Source organism: Schistocerca gregaria, chromosome 9, assembly GCF_023897955.1.
Source record: "Schistocerca gregaria isolate iqSchGreg1 chromosome 9, iqSchGreg1.2, whole genome shotgun sequence".
NCBI lineage: Eukaryota > Metazoa > Arthropoda > Insecta > Orthoptera > Acrididae > Schistocerca > Schistocerca gregaria.
Window position 1 is genome coordinate 130,912,642 of NC_064928.1, and position 23,397 is coordinate 130,936,038.

The following is a 23,397-nucleotide window of genomic DNA, read 5'->3' on the forward strand; positions in this document are numbered from 1 at the left end:
TTAGGCGTTCTTCTGACATTCCTACTGCACCCGGAGGGTAGGTTACAAGTCGGCTTCCGCTCATGAATGATATGGACTGCATCACTCTTGAAACATCTTCTCAGCAAGTCACTTGACCACCTCATAATTTACGTAAAGGGCTCGGCAATAGGGCGTAGGTTCTGAACTAAACCGAATCTTAGTCGAAAATCTGTGAAACTGCCTGCCAAATGTCCACTCATGTCAACTAAGTGATGTAAACAAAATAATGAACTTAATTATCAGTGTAAATCAGAACAAATCATGATTACAAGCGCTCATGTAAGAAAAGTTAAATTTATGGAAAATATGAATAATTTTACGATTCTATAAGGAAAAACCGGACAAGCCGGAGTAGGACTCACGCTCACAGGGTTGTATACCAGATTAATTATGAACCAGGTGGTTATAATTAAGCTTTCCATCTTTAAAACGTTATAACACGGAAACTAATTACTGTTGTTGTTGTTGCACTTGTTGTTGTTGTGGTCTTCAGTTCTGAGACTGGTTTGATGCAGCTCTCCATGCTGCTCTATCCACTGCAAGCTTCTTCGTCTCCCAGTACCTACTGCAGCCTACATCCTTCTGAATCTGCTTAGTGTATTCATCTCTTGGTCTCCCTCAACGATGTTTACACTCCACGCTGCCCTCCAATACTAAATTGGTGATCCCTCGATGTCTCAGAACATGTTCTACCAACTGATCCCTTCTTCTAGTCAAGTTGTGCCACAAGCTCCTCTTCTCCCCAATTCTATTCAATACCCCCTCATTAGTTATGTGATCTTCTTGTCTAAACTATTTATCGTCCACGTTTCACTTCCATACATGGCTACACTCCATACAAATACTTTCAGAAACGACTTCCTGACATTTAAATATATACTCGTGTTAACAATTTTTTCTTCTTCAGAAACGCTTTCCTTGCCATTGCTGGTCTACATTTTATATCCTCTGTACTTCAACCTTCATCAGTTATTTTGCTCCCCAAATAGCATAACTCCTGTACTACTTTAAGTATCTCATTTCCTAATCTAATTCCCTCATCAGCACCCGACTTAATTCGACTACATTCCATTATCCTCGTTTTGCTTTTGTTGATGTTCATCTTATATCCTCCTTTCAAGACACTGTCCATTCCTTCAGCTGCTCTTCCAAGTCCTTTGCTATCTCTGACAGAATTACAATGTCATCGCCGAACCTCAAGGTTTTTATTTCTTCTCCATGGATTTTAATACCTACTCCGAACTTTTCTTTTGTTTCCTTTATTGCTTGCTCAATATACAGATTGAATAACATCGAGGATAGACTACAACCCTGTCTCAGTCCCTTCCCAACAACTGCTTTCCTTTCATGCCCCTCGACCCTTAGAATCGCCATCTGTACAAATTGTAAATACCCTTTAGCTCCCTGTATTTTACCTCTGCCACTTCTAGAATTTGAAAGACAGTATTCCAATTAACATTGTCAAAAGCTTTCTCTAAGTCTAAAAATGCTAGAAACGTAGGTTTGCCTTTCCGAGTAACAAACTTGGCAACTGTGATGTCCAGACTATCGGGTGCGTGATTGTCACGGCGCCACCGTCCAGTTCCAGCTATGGCCACCAGGTACCGTGATCAGTCATCGAGATTCATGCTCTCCCACACATGACCAGTCGCAGTGCACTTGTTGACTTGTGACTTGCCAACACGAGCTTGGACAAAAGGAGCAGGGCATTATTGATGAAGCTATATTATCAAAACAAAAGTAGTGCTGCAGCTCCACTTCGCGAATACCGCCGGCTAAATGATAAAGAAGTTCGAACCAACTGGAGCGTCGCTCTGGGAAGAGGTCGACGACAGTTTGAACCAGAGGTGGTTGAGGTTCAAATGGTTCAAATGGCTCTGACCGCTATGGGACTTAACATCTATGGTCATCAGTCCCGTAGAACTTAGAACTACTTAAACCTAACTAACCTAAGGACATCACACAACACCCAGCCATCACGAGGCAGAGAAAATCCCTGACCCCGCCGGGAATCGAACCCGGGAACCCGGGCGTGGGAAGCGAGAACGCTACCGCACGACCACGAGATGCGGGCGGTGGTTGAGGAAATCGCTGTTGCTATGGCAGATAACGCTCGTCAGATCGTCAGACAGTGCGCATGCTGTGTCACAACAGTTTATCATCCCGTGGTCCACTGTACGGAAGGTGCCTCAAAACATTCTCAAATGGTATCCGTGCAAGACAGGTATCGTACAGCAACTTGCACCACAGGATGCACAACGAAATGTTGAATTCACTTTCTCGTAAGGATTCAAGTTGACAAGAGCTAGCCCTGGACTATCGTATGGACAGACGAAGCTCATTTCTCTCCGAGGGGTGAGCGCGAACACAAAGAGTAGTCGAGTATGGGGGTTTTCACCTCCAGTGACTGAGCGTAATGTTTCCCTGTATGGTGAACGTGTCACCGTGTGGTGTGGCTTCACGGCTAAGTTCATCATTGGACCGTTCTTTTTTAAACAGCTTGGAGCTCAAGGACCAAAGACGTGCAGTGTGACTGGCCGGCGTTACTGCGATATGCTTCGCCAGCATGTCATACCCGCCCTACACGAGAAAGACGCGTAGAACTAAACAGTTTTCAAGCAAGATGGGGCCCAACCACATATCGCTCATGAAGTCCACCTGCTTCTCCGAAACACATTTAGAAACGATCTAACTATCAGCCGATCGTTTCCAGATGCTATGCCGGCACGATCACCTGATCGTCCAACGGTGTATCGTAGGCTTCTAGAAGAGCGTAGCGTTCCAGAGGATTGGAAAAGGGCACAGGTCATCCCCGTTTTCAAGAAGGGACGTCGAACAGATGTGCAGAACTATAGACCTATATCTCTAACGTCTATCAGTTGTAGAATTTTGGCACACGTATTATGTTCGAGTATAATGACTTTTCTGCAAACTATAAATCTACTCTGTAGGAATCAGCATGGCATTCGAAAAAGTCGATCGTGTGAAACCCAGCTCGCGCTGTTCGTCCACGAGACCCAGAGGGCTATAGATACGGGTTCCCAGGTAGATGCCGTGTTTCTTGACTTCCGCAAGACGTTCGATACAGTTCTCCACAGTCGTTTAATGAACAAACTAAAAGGATATGGAGCCGGCCGGAGTGACCGAGCGGTTCTAGGCGCTTCAGTCTGGAACAGCGCGACCACTATGGTCGCAGGTTCGAATCCTGTCTCGGACATGGATGTCTGTGATGTCCTTAGGTTAGTTAGGTTTAAGTAGTTCTAAGTTCTAGGGGACTGATGACCCCCGATGTTAAGTCCCATAGTGCTCAGAGCATATGGACTTTCAGACCAATTGTGTGATTGGATTGAAGAGTTCCTAGATAACAGAACGCAGCATCTCATTCTCAATGGAGAGAGGTCTTCCGAAGTAAGAGTGATTTCGGGTGTGCCGCAGGGGAGTGTCATAGGACCGTTGCTGTTCACAATATACATAAATGACCTTGTGGATGACATCTGAAGTTCACTGAGGCTTTTTGCGGATGATGCTGTGGTGTATCGAGAGGTTGTAGCGATGGAGGATTGTACTGAAATGCAGGAAGATCTCCAGCGAATTGACGTATGGTGCAGGGAATGGCAATTGAATCTCAATGTAGACAAGTGTAATGTGCTGCGAACACATAGAAAGAAAGATCCCACATCATTTAGCTACAATATAGCAGGTCAGCAACTGGAAGCAGTTAATTCCATAAATTATCTGGGAGTACGCATCAGGAGTGATTTAAAATGGGATGATCATATAAAGTTGATCGTCGGTAAAGCAGATGCCAGACTGAGATACCTTGGAAAATCCTAAGGAAATACAATCCGAAAACAAAGGAAGTAGGTTACAGTACGCTTGTTCGCCCACTGCTTGAATACTGCTCAGCATTGTGGGATCCGTACCAGATAGGATTGATAGAAGAGACAGAGAAGATCCAACGGAGAACAGCGCGCTTCGTTACCGGATCATTTAGTATTCGCAAAAGCGTTACGGAGATGATAGATAAACTGCATGGGAAGACTCTGCAGGAGAGACGCTCAGTAGCTCGATACGGGCTTTTGTTTAAGTTTCGAGAACATACATTCACCGCGGAGTAAGGCAGTACATTGCTCCCTCCCACGTATATCTCGCGGAGAGACCATGAGGATAAAATCAGAGAGATTAGAGCCCACACAGAGGCATACCGACAATCCTTCTTTCCACGAACAATACGAGACTGGAATAGAAGGAAGAACCGATAGAGGTAATCAAGGTACCCTCCGCCACACACCGTCAGGTGGCTTGCGGAGTATGGATGTAGATGTAAATGTAGATGTAGATGTAGATGTAGGTCTCACTGCCTATGATTTCTGGCTGTGGGGCTACCTGAAGGACAAGGTTTACCATTGGAACATTCACAAATGTGCTGATCTGAAGCGCAGCATATCAAGAGAGGTAGCCAGCATACGTAAGGGCATACTTCGTTCTGCTGTGCAGACTGCATTCCCAGGCTTTCAGACTCTTCTGGGTACTGATGGAAGCCATATTGTGCTCTTTTGTAGCACATTAAAAGTGTTTCAATTCAACTGATTCTGCATTGTTTCTCTTACCCATATACTTGACATTAATTCCACGAAGTTTGGTCCTTTTACGGTAATTCGTTTCTGTTGTAACGTGTTAAACAGGGAAAATTTAATTATTGCCTTCCGGCATATAGATAATGATAATGATACCTTGTGTGTCAATAGCCTGGTACAAGTCTTTCTGTTGGACGCCGTTTCGGCGAATTGCCTACCCCAGGTATCCAATCGGCAAAACGAGACCTACAGTTTAATATGTGGACTCCAAACCAGTTGTACTTCGTGGCGACTCTTCACAAAACAAAGACTGAAAAATTCGTAGTTCGTCCGAGACTCGATCCCGCGACTTCACAGTTTGCTGGCATGCGCTTTGCCTCTGGACCACCTGCGCCAACAAATATCTAGCTATACAGGGTGAGTCACCTAACATTACCGCTGGATATATTTCATAAACCACATCAAATACTGACGAATCGATTCCACAGACCGAACGTGAGTAGAGGGGCTAGTGTAATTAGTTAATACAAACCATAAAAAAAACGCACGGAAGTATGTTTTTTAACACAAACCTACGTTTTTTTAAATGGAGCCCCGTTAGTTTTGTTAGCACATCTGAGCATATAAACAAATACGTAATCAGTGCCGTTTGTTGCACTGTAAAATGTTAATTACATCCGGAGAAATTGTAACCTAAAGTTGACGCTTGAGTACCACTCCTCCGCTGTTCGATCGTGTGTGTCGGAGAGCACCGAATTACGTAGGGATCCAAAGGGAACGGTGATGGGCCTTAGGTACAGAAGAGACTTGAACAGCACATTACGTCCTCATGCTAACACCTTTTTATTGGTCTTTTTCACTGACGCTCATGTACATTACCATGAGGGGTGAGGTACACGTACACACGTGGTTTCCGTTTTCAATTACGGAGTGGAGTAGAGTGTGTCCCGACATGTCAGGCTAATAGATGTTCATTGTGGTCGCCATCATTTGCTGCACACAATTGCAATCTCTGGCGTAATGAATGTCGTACACGCCGCATTACATCTGGTGTAATGTCGCCGTAGGCTGCCACGATACGTTGTTTCATATCCTCTGGAGTTGTAGGCACATCACGGTACACATTCTCCTTCAACGTGCCCCACAGAAAGAAGTGCAGAGGTGTAAGATCCGGAGAACTGGCTGGCCAATTTATGCGTCCTCCACGTCCTATGAAACGCCCGTCGAACATCCTGTCAAGGGTCAGCCTAGTGTTAATTGCGGAATGTGCAGGTGCACCATCATGCTGATACCACATACGTCGACGCGTTTCCAGTGGGACATTTTCGAGCAACGTTGGCAGATCATTCTGTAGAAATGCGATGTATGTTGCAGCTGTTTGGGCTCCTGCAATGAAGTGAGGACCAATGAGGTGGTTCAAATGGTTCAAATGGCTCTGAGCACTATGGGACTCAACTGCTGTGGTCATTAGTCCCCTAGAACGTAGAACTACTTAAACCTAACTAACCTAAGGACATCACACACATCCATGCCAGGGGCAGGATTCGAACCTGCGACCGTAGCAGTCGCACGGTTCCGGACTGCGCGCCTAGAACCGCGCGACCACCGCGGCCGGCCAATGAGGTGGTCGCCAATGATTCCGCACCATACATTTACAGTCCACTGTCGCTGTCGCTCTACCTGTCTGAGCCAGCGAGGATTGTCCACTGGCCAGTAATGCATGTTACGTAGATTCACTGCCCCGTTGTTTGTGAAACCCGCTTCATCGGTGAGCAGGTAGAACTGCAACGCATTCTCTGTTAATGCCCATTGACAGAATTGCACTCGATGATTAAAGTCATCATCATGTAATTGCTGATGTAGTGACACATGAAACGGGTGAAAGCGGTGACGATGCAGTATGTGCATGACATTACTTTGACTCAGTCCACCGGCTCTCGCAATGTCCCGTGTACTCAAGTGTGGGTTCATGGCAACAGCACCCGCTTCTCCTGTGACGGGCCTGTTACGGACCCGTTTGCGTGCTTCGACCATACCTGTTGCATACAGTTGGCGGTAGATGTTTTGCAATGTGCGGCACGTTGGATGCTCTCTGTCCAGGTACCGTTCTGCATACACCCTGCAGGCTTCAGCTGCATTTCGTCGACACTCGCCACAGATGAGTATCATCTCCGCCTTTTCAGAGTTCGAATACACCATGGTCACAGTTCCTACAACACTACACTATCACAGACGTCTGGTAACACGGTGTACTACAGTTGGTCTGCGTCTGGAGGTGAATGCAGAATAACAATAGCAGCAAGCGCTACATGCGGACGCTGTGACAGCTACACCAAACCACTACAGTGCACTACAGCCACACTCGTAAACACGGTCGTCATCGTAAACATGTCCCTGCAGATGCTGCTCTCCGACCGTGGCCCGTGTTTGTTACAACACGCAGCTGAACGTCGGAGGTTTCAAGCGTAAACCTTAGGTTACAATATCTCCGGATGTAATTAACATTTTACAATGCAACAAACGGCACTGATTACGTATTTGTTTATATGTTCATATGTGCTAACAAAACTAACGTGGTTCCATTTTTAAAAAACGTAGGTTTCTATTAAAAAACATACTTCCGTGCATTTTTGTATGGTTTGTATTAAACAGTTACACTAGCCCCTCTCCTCACATTCGATCTGTAGAATCGATTCATCAGTATTTGATGTGGTTTACGAAATATATCCAGCGGTAACGTTAGGTGACTCACCCTATATATAGTATATATATAGTTAAGGCTCACCGGCCACTTGACCATCTTCTTCTTCTGTGCGAATGCACAAACATTGCCCGAACTCTTACGGGAATCGGCAACGCTCCGCGAGTAATGAGTATAATGGGCGGAGGTACTACGAATGTAGTGCGGGACAATACGTTGAGAATGTGGGTTTCGCCAGAGATAAATCTGTGTCCTCAGTGGCTCAGATGGATAGAGCGTCTGCCACGTAAGCAGGAGATCCCGGGATCGAGTCCCGGTCGGGGCACACATTTTCATCTGTCTTCGCTGACGTATGTCAACGCCTGTTCGCAGCTAAGGGTGTGAATTTCATTGTAAATATCTAGATAATTCGTATCTATGTTTTGAAGAGTGAGGTTTGGTTGGGTTGTTTGGGGGAAGAGACCAAACAGCGAGGTCATCGGTCTCATCGGATTAGTGAAGGAATTCGGCCGTGCCCTTTCAGAGGAATCATCCCAGAATTTGCCTAGAGCGATTTAGGGAAATCACGGAAAACTTAAATCAGGATGGCCGGACGCGGGATAGAACCGTCGTCCTCCCGAATGCGAGTTCAGTGTGCTACCACTGCGCCACCTCGCTCGGTTTGAAGAGTGAATTTGCGAGTCTCAAAATATGCGACTTACTTAGGCGTATCAGTACACTGATTTTGGAGCTTAAATTATTTACACCGCCAACAAACCGTTGACTTCAACGTTTGACAGACGTTTCAACGTGATACTTCTAACCAATCACGAGAAAAAAGGCGATCTTCACAGGCAGCCAAATATTTTGACTGCATTTACTTCAAACGTTAAAGTTTTGACACCGCCAAGACACCGCAAACCTTAATATTTGACATAAATTTCAACCAATTTCTGAGAGAAACGTTGTGATAACATGTGAACAGCCGGCGTACTGACGGGCAATAATTCGCAAAATAAATAATTAAAACTTTTAATAACAGATTAAAGTTTTAGGATTTATCCTATTTTTCCTTCACTTGTACTGTGAAACCTTCGTTCTTGTCAAATATCATGTTTCTAGTCAACGGGAAGTTCCCTATAGCTTTTGGTGACTTTGCAAGTTTCGAAATATGTGACACGAATGACCGAATCTACTCTTTGAATTTACTTAGAAGCTTAATTTTTTCGCACCACCAAGGAACAGTAGATGTTAGCATGTGACAAAAATTTCAGCTTCATACCTGTACAGTTTCGTCAGGAGGATGTTCCGTAACAGATCGACGAACTATAAAGTGATTCTGTATGGATTCCGTTTCTATCGACTGCGGTATGGATCCCTACAAACTGCATTGTCGTAACGAATTATCTCTTACAACAGTAAATCGCTTAATGTAGAGTCACGTATGTACTGTTTTCGTGTCATCAGTCTTCTCATAGGTTTGGTTCAAATGGTTCAAATGGCTCTGAAAACTATGGGAGTTAACTTCCAAGGTCATGAGTCCCCTAGAACTGAGAACTACTGACACCTAACTAACCTAAGGAGGTCACACACATCCATGACCGAGGCAGGATTCGAACCTGCGACCGTAGCGGTCGCACGGTTCCAGACTTAAGCGCCTACAACCGCTCGGCCACCTAGGTGGGCACTCATTGGTTTGATGCTGCCCACAGCGGTTACCTCTCCTCTCTGGAGGTCTTCAACTAAGAGTAGCATTTGTGCTTTACGGTCTCGACTATTTGATTCACGGGTTCCAGACAGTGTCTTCTCGTACAGTTATTGCCCTTTAGTAGAATGCAAGTTATTCCGTGGTGTCTTAAGACGCACAGGGACTGTGAAGAGCAGGCTGGTGTGGCCAAGCTGTTCTAGGCACTACATTCTGGAACCACGCCACCGCTACGGTCGCAGGTTCGAATCTTGCGTCGGGCATCGATGTGTTTGATGTCCTTAGGTTAGTTAGCTTTAAGTAGTTCTAAGTTCTAGAGGACTGATGACCTCTGCAGGTCAGTCCCATAGCGCTCAGAGCTATTTGAACCATTTGATTGTGTGGACAAGAGTAGGCTAATTACACTACTGGCCATTAAAATTGAAACACCAAGAAGAAATGCAGATGATAAACGGGTATTCGTTGGACAAATATATTATACTAGAACTGACATGTGATTACATTTTCCCGCAAATTGGGTGTATAGATACTGAGAAATCAGTATCCAGAACAACCACCTCTGGCCGTAACACCGGCCTTGATACGCCTGGGCATTGAGTCAAACAGAGCTTGGATGGCGTCTACAGTTACAGTTTCCGTTGCAGCTACAACACGATACCACAGTTCACCAAGAGTGGTGACTGGCGTATTGTGACGAGCCAGTTGCTCGGCCACCATTGACCAGGCGTTTTGAATTGGTGAGAGATCTGGAGAATGTGCAGGCCAGGGCAGCAGTCGAACATTTTCAGGACCTGCAACATGCGGTCGTGCATTATCCTGCTTAAATGTAGGGTTTGGCAGGGATCTCAATAAAGGGTAGAACCGCGGGTCGTAATGTAACGTTCACTGTTGAAAGTGCCGTCAATTCGAACAAGACGTGACCGAGACGTGTAACCAACGGCATCCCATACCATCACGCCTGGTGATACGCCAGTATGGCGATGACGAATACACGCTTCCAATGTGCGCTCATCCCGAAGTCGCCAAAAAGAATGCGACCATCATGATGCTGTAAACAGAACCTGGATAGATCCGAAAAAATGACGTTTAGCCATTCGTGCATCCAGGTTCGTCGTTGAGTACACCATCGCAGGCGCTCCTGTCTATGATGCAGCGTCAAGGGTTACCGCAGCCGTGGTCTCCGAGCTGACAGTCCATGCTGCTGCAAACGTCGTCGAACTGATCGTGCTGATGGTTGTTGTCTTGCAAACGTCTCCATCTGTTGATTCAGGGATCGAGACGTGGCTGCACGATCCATTGAAGCCATGCAGATAAGATGCCTGTCATCTCGACTGCTAGTGATACGAGGCCGTTGGGATCCGGCACGGCGTTCCGTATTACCCTCCTGAAACTACCGATTCGATATTCTGCTAATTGTCATTGGATCTAAACCAACGCAAGCAGCAATTTCGCGATACGATAAACCACAATCGCGATAGGCTACATTCCGACCTTTATCAAAGTCGTAATCGTGATGGTACACATTTCTCCTCCTTACACGAGGCTTCACAAGAACGTTTCACCAGGAAACCAGGTTAACTGCTGTTTGTGTATGAGAAATCGGTTGGAAACTTTCCTCATGTCAGCATGTTGTAGTGATCGCCACCGGCGTCAACCTTGCGTGAATTCTCTGAAAAGTTAATCATTTGCATATCACAACACCTTCTTCCTGTCGGTGAAATTTCGCGTCTGTAGCACGTCATCTTCGTGGTGTAGAAATTTTAATGGCCAGTAGTGTAGGTTCTTCTTGAAAAAGGAGAACTTCGTCTCTTATGCAATTCATAGTGCTTGTCAGCGCATACACGTGGATGTAAATGCAGATGTTACGAAGTGTGACTGATCTGATTCAATGTTCTCTCCAGATGGGCCACCGTTCTGGATCCACACGCCCAGCTACGCTGAGAACCCCCGCCTGCTGATCCCCACCAACCTGCGCTGCCCTGAAGCAGACAAGGACGCCGTGGCCGAGCAGATACGGCGCTTCTACTTCGGGGACCGCGAAATCGGACCCGACACCAAGCTTGACCTCTGCGCAGTGAGTTTTCCTCTGTTGTTAAGGCATGGTCACCTGACCAGTTGTAAAGCTATGTTCCACCAGGTTATAGCCTCTGGCTGCAACCTTGGAGCCGGCCGCTGTGGCCGAGTGGTTCTAGGCGCTTCAGTCCGGAAACACGGGACTGGTTAATTAGGTTTAAGTAGTTCCAAGTTCTAGGGGAATGATGACCTCAGTCCCATAGTGCTCAGATCCATTTGAACCATTTTTTAAAACCTGCTGGGCTGGACACGTAATAGGATTGCGAGAAGGGCCAAGGGCTGAGGTCAGTTTCTGCTTATAATTGTCATTTATTGCAATTTAGTAACCTTTAAAACCAAAGCGGCACATATCCGAATCTTTACCGTATGCAACTCTTTCACGGCTGAAGACCTCCAACAGGAAATCTTAACAAGATAAAAATCCAGTTACGATAGCAATAAAATAATTCCAAACCAACATACGCAATACAAATGGCTGAGGGCTACAATTAAATTCTAAAGTATTAAAATATATTACCTTCGACCTTTAAAGGCAGAAGGCGAACAATAAATCTTAAAAAAATCAAAATTTCCATTAAAATGGCAATAAAACAAATTAAAACCCCAAAAAGCAACATATGGAAGGTGCAACACAAATGCTGAAGGCCACAATTAAATTTCAAAACTTCAGACTATATTACCATAGATGTTTAAAGGTGGAAGGTCAGCATGTTTAACAACAAGAAATCATAAAAGTCAACAAGATAAAAATCCAATTAAGATAGCAACAAAATAATTTAAAGTAGCAACATACGCGATGTGCAATATCAATGGCTGAGCCACACAGTTAATTTCAAAATTTTAAAATGTATTACCATAATCTTTAAAGGCAGAAGGCCGCAGTGTTTAAGCTTGAAAGGTAAATTTAAAAATAAATTTTGCAAAATTTTAAGAAAACAAACAAATAAACATAAGCCTAAAACTTAAAACAGCTGACAACAGATAATTAAACACCGGTGGAATTCAGAACGCCTCCAGGGAGGTCGGTCTGCCCTCGTTCACTTAAGTAAGAAAGGTGGTGAGCCCAACTATACTTGATCTGTCGGAACGCAACTAGGGGGCAGCAACGCACTTGCTTCCAGTCAATCAGTGCATGAGAACTCAAACCGGCAATGTTACAAGCGTGATAATCCACAATGGAGTATGAATTAGCTGTCAAAAATTACCATGTTGGACAGCGACAACTGGTGAGTAAAGAACGCTTGTATACTTGAATTTGCTACACGTGAGGCAATACTGACCCTACGACTTATCTTAGGAAATAGGTAAAGGAAAAGCAAACTTACGTTTCTAGCATTTGTAGACTTAGAGAAAGCCTTTTAAATGTTGACTGGAATACTCTCCTTCAAATTCTAAAGGTGTCAGGGGCAAAATACAGAGAGTGAAAGGCTATTTACAATTTGTACAGAAACCAGATGGCAGTTATAAGAGTCGAGGGGCACGAAAGGGAAGCAGTGGTTGGGAAGGGAGTGAGACAGGGTTGTAGCCTATACCCGATGCTATTCAATCTGTATATTGAGCAAGCAGTAAAGGAAACAAAAGAACAATTCGGAGTAGGAATTAAAATCCATGGAGAAGAAATAAAAAGTTTGAGGTTCGCCGATGACATTATCATTCTGTCACAGCAAAGGTCCTGGAAGAGCAGCTGAACGGAATGGACAGTATCGTAAAAGGAGGATATAAGATGAACATCAACAAAAGCAAAACGAAGATAATGGACTGTAGTCGATTTAAATCGGGTGATGCTGCGGGAATTAGATTAGGAAATGAGATACTTAAAGTAGTAAAGGAATTTTGCTATTTGGGGAGCAAAAGAACTGATGATGGTCGAAGTAGAGAGGATATAAAATGTAGACTGCCAATGGCAAGGAAAGCGTTTCTGAAGAAAATTTGTTAACATCGAATATAGATTTAAGCGTCAGGGTGTCGTTTCTGAGAGTATATGTATGGAGTGTAGCCAAGTATGGAAGTGAAACATGGACGATAAATAGTTTAGACAAGAAGAGAATAGAAGCTTTCGAAATGTGGTGCTACAGAAGAATGCTGAAGATTACATGGGTAGATCACATAACTAATGAGGAGATACTGAATACAATTGGAGAGGAGAGAAATTTGTGGCTCATCTTCGCTAGAAGAAGGGATCGGTTGGTAGGGCATATTCTGAGGCATCAAGGGATCACCAATTTAGCACTTGAGTGCAGCGTGGAGGGTAAAAATCATAGAGGGAGACCAAGAGATGAATGCACTAAACAGATTCAGAAGGATGTAGGTTGGAGTAAGTACTGGGAGATGAAGAAGCTTGCACCGGATAGAGTAGCATGGAGAGCTACATCAAACCAGCCTCTGGGCTGAAGACCACAACAACCACAATAGTTAACTTCGCTCAAAAGAATACTGCCTGAATTTACGTCAGTGCTCGGGGCCGGTAACCAGAACACTAACGGCCACAAGACAGGAAATTCCACTGGTGCACTGGAATCATAGTCAAACAGTTAATTGCACCGCATGGCGGCTAAATCTCAGCAGTAGAACCACTCGATGTTGCTCACCGGAAAACCTCCCCAACAGCAAACCACCGCAGAGAACCACCCCAACATGACTGGACGTGGCTTGGATAGTTGAAACCACTTCTCAACTTTGACGCCCTGGGTCGGCGAACCACGAAGCTCGTAGTGATGGGACAGCTCCACACACGCTCCGACACTGTGCAGGGGCTGCCAGCGGCCTCAGCCGACTACACCTCGCAGAGATAACTTCCCTCGTTCGCAACAACCGACCGACTCACTCCAGACCCCCTTGCCGGAAACTATATGCACCAAACAAAAGATGGTACAAGGCGCAAATATCGATACACATTATTGAAGAACCACGACGTAACCGCGATAAGGGCGGGAAACAAAACACAAATAGACAGCGAACTTCACGAAAACGCATAATTGGGAGCGAGTACGGCTCAGAAACACTTCGACAATCTGTAGAGCGTGTTGGATTATAACAGCAGTGAATTGGCGAGCGTTATAGTGTTGGGAAACAATCCCTGGAATACTGTTCATGAGTTGTAGCATAATAGGTCGAATCACCAGGCTTGGTGCACAAATTTGCAGACGGGATGTGTGTGATAACCATGCAGGAGCCCTTGCTTTAAAACGAAATCGCACTCCAGACCACAACTCCAGGTGTAAGTCCGCCGTGTCCAGGGAGCAGACAGGCTGCCTGCAGCGGCTTACCTGTCCTCCTAACCAACACACGTCCTTCACTGGCACCGGAACTGAACCAGCTCTTACCAGGAGACACGACAGGAGACCTCCAATTCGCCCTCCAAGGAGCTCTCGCTTGACACCACCAAAGCCGCAAATGGCGGTGGTTTGGGCTCAGTGAAATTCACGCTACAGAGCATCTGGCCCGGAGCTGGCACTGAAACAGAGGATGACACGCATAAAGATGAAATACTAAACACCTTTTTCCAAAGCTGTTTCACAGAGGAAGACCGCACTGCAATTCTCTAAATCCTGGCACAAACGAAAAAATGTCTGAGATCGAAATAAGTGTCCAAGGAATAGAAAAGCAACTGGAATCGCTCAACAGAGGAAAATCCACTGGACCTGACGGGATACCAGTTCGATTCTACACAGATTACGAGAAAGAACTTGCCCCCTTCTAACAGCCGTGTACCGCAAGTCTCTAGAGGAACGGAAGGTTCCAAATGATTGGAAAAGAGCACAGGTAGTCCCAGTCTTCGAGAAGGGTCGTCGAGCAGATGCGCAAACCTGTAGACCTATATCTCTGACGTCGATCTGTTGTAGAATTTCAGTACATGTTTTTTGCTCGAGTGTCATGTCGTTTTTGGAAACCCAGAATCTACTCTGTAGGAATCAACATGGATTCCGGAAACAGCGATCGTGTGAGACCCAACTCGCTTTATTTGTTCATAAGACCCAGAAAATATTAGATACAGGCTCCCAGGTAGATGTTATTATCCTTGACTTCCGGAAGGCGTTCGATACAGTTCCGCTCTGTCGACTGATAAACAAAGTAAGAGCCTACGGAATATCACACCAGCTGTGTGGCTGGATTGAAGAGCTTTTAGCAAACAGAACACAGCATGTTGTCATCAATGGAGAGACGTCTACAGACGTTAAAGTAACCTCTGGCGTGCCACAGGGGAGTGTTATGGGACCATTGCTTTTCACAACATATATAAATGACTTAGTAGATAGCGTCGGAAGTTCCGTGCGGATTTTCGCGGATGATGCTGTAGTATACAGAGAAGTTGCAGCATTAGAAAATTGTAGCGAAATGCAGGAAGATCTGCAGCGAATAGGCACTTGGTACAGGGAGTGGCAACTCACCTTTAACATAGACAAATGTAATTTATTGTGAATACATAGAAAGAAGGATCCTTTATTGTATGATTATATGATAGCGGAACAAACACTAGTAGCAGTTACTTCTGTAAAATGACTGGGAGTATGCGGGCGGAACGATTTGAAGTGGAATGATCAAATAAAATTAATTGTTGGTAAGGCGGGTACTAGGATGAGATTCGTTGGGAGAGTCCTTAGAAAATGTAGTCCATAAACAAAAGAGGTGGCTTACAAAACACTCGTTCGACCTATACTTGAGTATTGCTCATCAATGTGGGATCCGTACCAGAACGGGTTGACGGAGGAGATAGAGAAGATCCAAAGACGAGCGGCGATTTTCGTCACAGGGTTATTTGGTAACCGTGATAGCGTTACGGAGATGTTTAGTAAGTGGCAGACTCTGCAAGAAAGGCGCTCTGCATCGAGGTGTAGCTTGCTCGCCAGGTTTCGAGAGGGTGCGTTTCTGGATGAGGTATCAAATATATTGCTTCCCCCTACTTATACCTCCCTAGGAGATCACGAATGTAAAATGAGAGATATTCGAGCGCGCACGGAGGCTTTCAGAAAGTCGTTCTTCCCGCGAACCCTACGCGACTGGAACAGAAAAGGGAGGTAATGACAGTGGCACGTAAAGTGCCCTCCGCCACACACCGTTGGGTGGCTTGCGGAGTATAAATGTAGATGTAGATGTAGCTGTCCATGACTTTTTTTTCTTGGTCATCAGTCTACTAACTGGTCTGATGCGGCCCGCCACGAATTCCTTTCCTGTGCTAACATCTTCATCTCAGAGTAGCACTTGCAATCTACGTCCTCAATTATTTGCTTGACATATTCCAATCTCTGTCTTCCTCTACAGTTTTTGCCCTCTTCAGCTCCCTCTAGTATAATGGAAGTCATTCCCTCATGTCTTAGCAGATGTCCTATCATCCTGTCTCTTCCCCTTATCAGTGTTTTCCACATATTCCTTTCCTCTCCGATTCTGCGTAGAACCTCCTCATTCCTTACCTTATCAGTCCACCTAATTTTCAACATTCGTCTATAGCACCACATCTCAAATGCTTCGATTCTCTTCTGTTCCGATTTTCCCACAGTCCATGTTTCACTACCATAGAATGCTGTACTCCAGACGTACATCCTCAGAAATTTCTTCCTCAAATTAAGGCCGGTATTTGGTATTAGTAGACTTCTCTTGGCCGGAAATGCCTTTTTTGCCATAGCGAGTCTCCTTTTGCTGTCCTCCTTGCTCCGTCCGTCATTGGTTATTTTACTGCCTAGGTAGCAGAATTCCTTAACTTCATTGACTTCGTGACCATCAATCCTGATGTTAAGTTTCTCGCTGTTCTCATTTCTACTACTTCTCATTACCTTCGTCTTTCTCCGATTTACTCTCAAACCACACTGTGTACTCATTAGACTGTTCATTCCGTTCAGCAGATCATTTAATTCTAATTCATTTTCACTCAGGATAGCAATGTCATCAGCGAATCGTATCATTGATATCCTTTCACCTTGTATTTTAATTCCACTCCTGAACCTTTCTTTTATTTCCATCATTGCTTTCTCGGTGTACAGATTGAAGAGTAGGGGCGAAAGGCTACAGCCTTGTCTTACACCCTTCTTCATACGAGCACTTCGTTCTTGATCGTCCACTCTTATTATTCCCACTTGGTTGTTGTACATATTGTATATGACCCGTCTCTTCCTATAGCTTACCCCTACTTTTTTCAGAATCTCGAACAGCTTGCACCATTTTATATTGTCAAACGCTTTTTCCAGGTCGACAAATCCTATGAACGTGTCTTGATTTTTCTTTAGCCTTGCTTCCATTATTAGCCGTAACGTCAGAATCGCCTCTCTCGTGCCTTCACTTTTCCTAAAGCCAAACTGATCGTCACCTAACGCATTCTCAATTTTCTTTTCCATTCTTCTGTATATTATTGTTGTAAGAAGCTTCGATGCTGTTTTTACTTTCCTGTATGCTGAGTCTGTCCTTCCGACAATAATATCTTTTTCGATGTCTTCACATTTTTCCTGCAGCCATTTCGTCTTAGTTTCCCTGCACTTCCTATTTATTTCATTCCTCATCGACTTGTATTTCTGTATTCCTGATTTTCCCGGAACATGTTTGTACTTCCTCCTTTCATCAATCAACTGAAGTATTTCTTCTGTTATCCATGGTTTCTTCGCAGCTACCTTCTTTGTACCTATGTTTTCCTTCCCAACTTCTGTGATGGCCCTTTTTAGAGACGTCCATTCCTCTTCAACTGTGTTGCCTATTGCGCTATTCCTTATTGCTGTATTTATAGCGCTAGAGAACTTCAAACGTACCTCGTCATTCCTTAGAACTTCCGTATCCCACTTCATAGCGTATTGATTCTTCCTGACTAATGTCTTGAACTTCAGCCTACTCTTCATCACTACTATATTATGATCTGAGTCTATATCTGCTCCTGGGTACGCCTTACAATCCAATATCTGATTTCGGAATCTCTGTCTGACCATGATGTAATCTAATTGAAATCTTCCCGTATCTCCCGGCCTTTTCCAAGTATACCTCCACCTCTTGTGATTCTTGAACAGGGTATTCGCTATTACTAGCTGAAACTTGTTACAGAACTCAATTAGTCTTTCTCCTCTTTCATTCCTTGTCCCAAGCCCATATTCTCCTGTAACCTTTTCTTCTTCTCCTTCCCCTACAACTGCATTCCAGTCGCCCATGACTATTAGATTTTCGTCCCCCTTTACATACTGCATTACCCTTTCAATATCCTCATACACTTTCTATATCTGTTCATCTTCATCTTGCGACGTCGGCATGTATACCTGAACTATCGTTGTCGGTGTTGGTCTGCTGTCGATTCTGATTGGAACAACCCGGTCACTGAACTGTTCACAGTAACACACCCTCTGCCCTACCTTCCTATTCATAACGAATCCTATTTATACCATTTTCTGCTGCTGTTGATATTACCCGATACTCATCTGACCAGAAATCCTTGTCTTCCTTCCACTTCACTGACCCCTACTATATCTAAATTGAGCCTTTGCATTTCCCTTTTCAGATTTTCTAGCTTCCTTACCACGTTCAAGCTTCTGACATTCCACGCCCCGACTCGTAGAACATTATCCTTTCGTTGATTATTCAATCTTTTGCTCATGGTAACCTCCCCCTTGGCAGTCCCCTCCCGGGGATCCGAATGGGGGACTACTCAGGAATCTTTTGCCAATGGAGAGATCATCGTGACACTTCTTCAACTACAGGCCACATGTCCTGTGGACACACGTTACGTGTCTTTAATGCAGTGGTTTCCATTACCTTCTACATCCTCATGTCGTTGATCATTGCTGATTCTTCCGCCTTTAGGGCCAATTTCCCACCCCTAGGACAAGATAGTGCCCTGAATCTCTATCCGCTCCTCCGCCCTCTTTGACAAGGCCGTTGATAGGAGGGATAAATGGAGGGAGAGATGGCATCATCCAGGAGGCGGACTTGACGGAAGCCACCTTGGGAAAGGGGATGAAGGGTGTAGAGATGGAGGCTAGAGGGGACTCAACAGTGAAGATGTGGCAGGGGGCGGAGATGGGAGAGGAGAGGAGCAACCAAGAGGTGAGGAGGATCAAGGTGGCGGGAGGTGTAGAGAATTGAATATGTTCGAGGAACAGGAGTAGATGGGGGAAAGGAATGAGGTCATAGAGGATCTGCATGGGGGCAAAACTTGTATCGTGACTTCCTAGTAATAAGGCTCATCATCCTTGTTTCCTTGCAGGAAAAAAAGAATGTACATGTAAATAAACAGAAAGTTATGTGTAAACTTGTACTCACGTTGGCTGTAAATAAGCTTGAAAACAGTAATGATAGATAAAGCAGTAACAATTTTATTTTCATATCCCCTTAAGCTGGTTTCTCCCAGGTTCTCTACCTCAAATTGTTCAGTGGAGAATTCTTTATGTGACATTTTTGCACGCTCTTACGGAAACACTCTGTGTATGGACTTAACCTGAAAGCCAATATGGCGGCCGCCGATTCCTTACTGAAGATAAATGGCGTTCATGTGATGTAGGCGACGTTCTTCCGTCTCATTGGTCAACGTTTAAACTAACGTTCAGAGTATCTGTCCTGCTAGATATTGCTCTGGGCGTTCAGAAAGACTCGCCAACGTGCCTTTCCGACGCTATGAAGGCAGAAACCCGGCACGCTCGACGTTCAACGTTCGAATGCACGTTCCGTGAGCCGACGGCTAAAAACCCACTGGCTAACCGCTGGCCATTCGCTTCTCGCCGTGACTATGCAGCCGCACAGACATACTCTATCTAATATCGATTCACAGTTCACTTCGCAATCGAACACAATGACGTTACAATATTAGCGAAAATTGCAGGCGGGTGAGACGGTCGTCATATCATTAAGGTATGATGAAGAAAGTAATAAATCCACAACTTATCCGTCGGGGAACCCCTAATAATATATACAAACCAGGAATAGTGAAAACTGTGCGAAACGCCGTTATGGAAGAGTTCAGTTTGTTTTGGCCGCTAAACTGATGACATCGTGCCCCTGTCTCGCGCAACAGTTCTGTGTGCCTATTGTTACTATATATTAATACTTTTTGATTGTATCTTTACCTTTCTTTTCGTTTCAGCTTCTGGGCGATTTGATGTTCACCTACCACGCTGTTCGTGCGGCCAAACTCCACAGCCTTAAGTCCGAGGCTCCCGCATACTTCTTTGTCTGCCACCACATAAGTGAACAAATTCTTCAGGGCCCAATGGGAGAGTTCTTGAAAAATATGCAGAAGAAATACGATGGTACTGTTTTTTATGTACTAATTCTAGAAGTGATTTTTTTCTGCACACAAAACCTCTTTCATTTTGATGTTACCACCTATAAGTGATATTCATTACATATTTTTTTCTGAAATGCAAAATTAGTATTAGAACACTGAGATAATGATGTGAGTGGAAATCACAGACTATAATAACATATCACCTATGCATTTAATTCGTTACGCTGTGTTAAGGTAATTAGGGCTCATTCTTGTATTAGTTAAGTCTTCCTTGAGGCACTGTTTAGCTTTAATACTGCAGAGTACGTTGCGGATTCATGTTTGTTAAGACTGAATTATTACCTGAACTGGATATTCACTAACTTATCAACTAAATTTGATACACTAGATGAACGTCCATGTGACAATGAGAAATGAAACTGTCATTTACTTATTTAAGTCCGAATTATATTGAAGAAGGAACTTAGAGAATAAAAGGAAATAAAGAATTTGAAATGTATAGGCCTACCGACATATATTCGCATACGAAAAAAAGGAGGTTATAATTCTACGCGCATGTTAAAAAAATGAATCCAACCAGATCAAGAAGATAGGTTGACGAACTCTGCAAAACGAGCAGTAAACTCTATTTTCAATCAATAAACTGGATCGGTGCATTAAAGAAAGACCTGACGGAAGCAAAAGTAACACGGGTTGATAAGCCACATAAAAAGATGTTGCACAGAAAATTCACTACCTGGTAGTTGGCCTGGCAGAAAAAATAATGTTGAAAAACTCGGCCAAATGATTTGTGGAATAATTATTCAAAAGTAAAAAAAAATATAGGAACATTGGTCGCACATCACCAGCTGTGGTTGATTTCTAGCATCATTCAAAGATGTGTCAAACGTTTCTCTATCCTCTTTTATGTTTTACTTTTAGACAGATCGTTTCACAAAACATTTGTCCAATATCATTTCAACACAAGTTGATATGCCACAAAAAAAAAAAATGTTGCATAGAAAATTCACTACCTGGCAGTTGGCCTGGCAGAAAAAAAATTTAAAAACTCGGCCAAATGATTTGTGGAATAATTATTCAAAAGTAAAAAAAATTAAAGGAACATTTGTCCCACATCACTAACTGTGGTTGATTTCAAGCATCATTCAAAGGTGTTTCAAACGTTTCTCTATCCTCTTTTATGCTTTACTGTTAGAGAGATCGTTTCACAAAATATTTGGCCAATAACATTTCAATTTTTTTTTTATTTTTCTGAATTTACTGCTTGACTCGAAGGAAACAACCTTAATTGTTAAATACCGCATCAATGTAACTTTCTGTGCACAAAATATCTAGCCCTCGAAAAAATTAAACTTTCTGAGACCTCATTTGCGGGCCTAGTGTCTGCTGTTCCCGGAAAGTCCTAAATTTAGTACCTCATTCGAAGGATTCATTCCTGACAGTTCAATATCCGCAAAATAGCTAGGTCCTGAGTGGCAAGAACTCCATTGAGTGATATTTAAGAAGTCTTGTTTCCGCTCCGCTCAAACATTTGACCAACAACCAAAAGCCGGAGATGACCGGAACACCTCTGCCTGACTAGCGGAATAGATGGCATTCTGCAAGAGTGAAAGTTGTAGGGGGTGCAATGGAAAGCTTAAGAAAAGCCGGGAAATTACGCTTGTTGTCGCATCACGTGGTCCAGCAGAGCCCAGGATTGTACAATAACGATTACAGTCGAAGAAGGAAAGCGCTGCCGCTGAATGCCTGACGTTCTTCTCATTTTTTCAGGCGCTGTGCACGGAGCGGGCTTCGCCTACACCGTCTTTATGGAAACTTTTGGTGACGCTCCACAGCCAGGATCTTTCGAAGGCAAACTGACAGACCAGCTGTCGCACCTCTGGACCAACTTCGCAAAAACAGGGTGCGTACCGGAAGCAGCGAGAAGTGCACGGGGCGACGAGGCTATGGGTGTTCTGGTTGTGTACGAAGTACCAGTGGCGTCTGCCCGTCTGACTTTGTAATGCCCCAGGGCAGGGCTTCCCAACCTTTTCAGCTGGCGGACCCCTTCTTCACTCGAAAATCCATGGCGAACCCCTTGTCAGTCAAGAGCACAGTAACTTCAAATTTCAGAGCGAGACCCATGGGAACTGGAAGCTTCTTAATGCAGGTGCCATGTTCCCAATATCCCCTCCCCCCCCCCCCCCCAAGTATCAATAGTCTTTGGTTTAGAGATGAATGAAAACAACTTGAAATTAACGATCCAATTTGAATTGCCACTGTATCCAGACACTTACTAGTGGATTTACTCCCTTTGTTCAACACAGTATAGCCTGATTAAAATTACTTGGTAATTGAAATTTCACACGATGTAGCTTTCTTCCTCCAAGAGCAATCAACGTAACATCCAAACTGTTCGCTGTTGACAAGCTGTCGCTTATGGTCTGTTCACTTCCACTATTTGGCTACAGCTGTGTAAGGAACATGCATATTTCGTGACAGTCGTGTGCGTGTGTGTGTGGGGGGGGGGGGGGGCGTGGGATTTTTCGTCAAATCCGAAGAAAAATGTTCAAATGTATGCAAAGGCTTCCTTTGGTCGTCCTCCCTCCTCATTCATTTCAACTGGAAACTTCCCTTGTTGTGAAGGCGATGAAAAAGCCGCAGCCTTCTTCAATGATCCTGACTTCAGCCACTGATCCATGTTAGAAGTAATAAACTGGTCAAAAATCGACTAATGAAACAGGTAGTGCACTGACAAGGCAAGTTTAACATTTAATGATGCCTGAGGCCGCATACATGCCAGCGAGCGCTGTGATTGGTCTACAAAGCTCGCTCCACGCATGCATAAATGGTTTCAGCACACCTAGCGCCGGCTCACAAACTACCCCCGTATTGATGCTAAACAGTCGGTCAGAGAAGCCGCATTCACCGGCACTAAACTGTGTATGCGTTCTCACTTAGGAACCGCAAAGGCTACGGTATGATCTGAAGTAAAAGTACGCATGTTTCTCACACGAAAAAAAATAGTGATGAATTTGATTTTTACATTTTTATTCAATAATTTTACTCATTATTGGAATTGTGTGCGTGTTTTCTGAGTGTAATCTTGAGTTTGGTGCTTTATGCATGTGTAACTGGCCTCTAAAGAGGTTAATGTTGGGCGTTTGTGGGAAGC

General features: G+C 44.3%; 1 protein-coding gene across 1 annotated transcript in view; it reads left to right on the forward strand.

The window, feature by feature from the left end:
• The window catches only part of LOC126292207 (esterase FE4-like), a 171,969-nt gene that overhangs the window by 142,884 nt on the left and 5,688 nt on the right, over nucleotides 1–23,397 (forward strand). Inside the window, exons 7-9 of the mRNA XM_049986059.1 lie at nucleotides 10,885–11,057; nucleotides 20,100–20,265; nucleotides 22,014–22,146. Of these exons, the coding sequence (XP_049842016.1) occupies nucleotides 10,885–11,057; nucleotides 20,100–20,265; nucleotides 22,014–22,146 (472 nt within the window). The remainder of the gene's footprint in view (nucleotides 1–10,884; nucleotides 11,058–20,099; nucleotides 20,266–22,013; nucleotides 22,147–23,397) is intronic.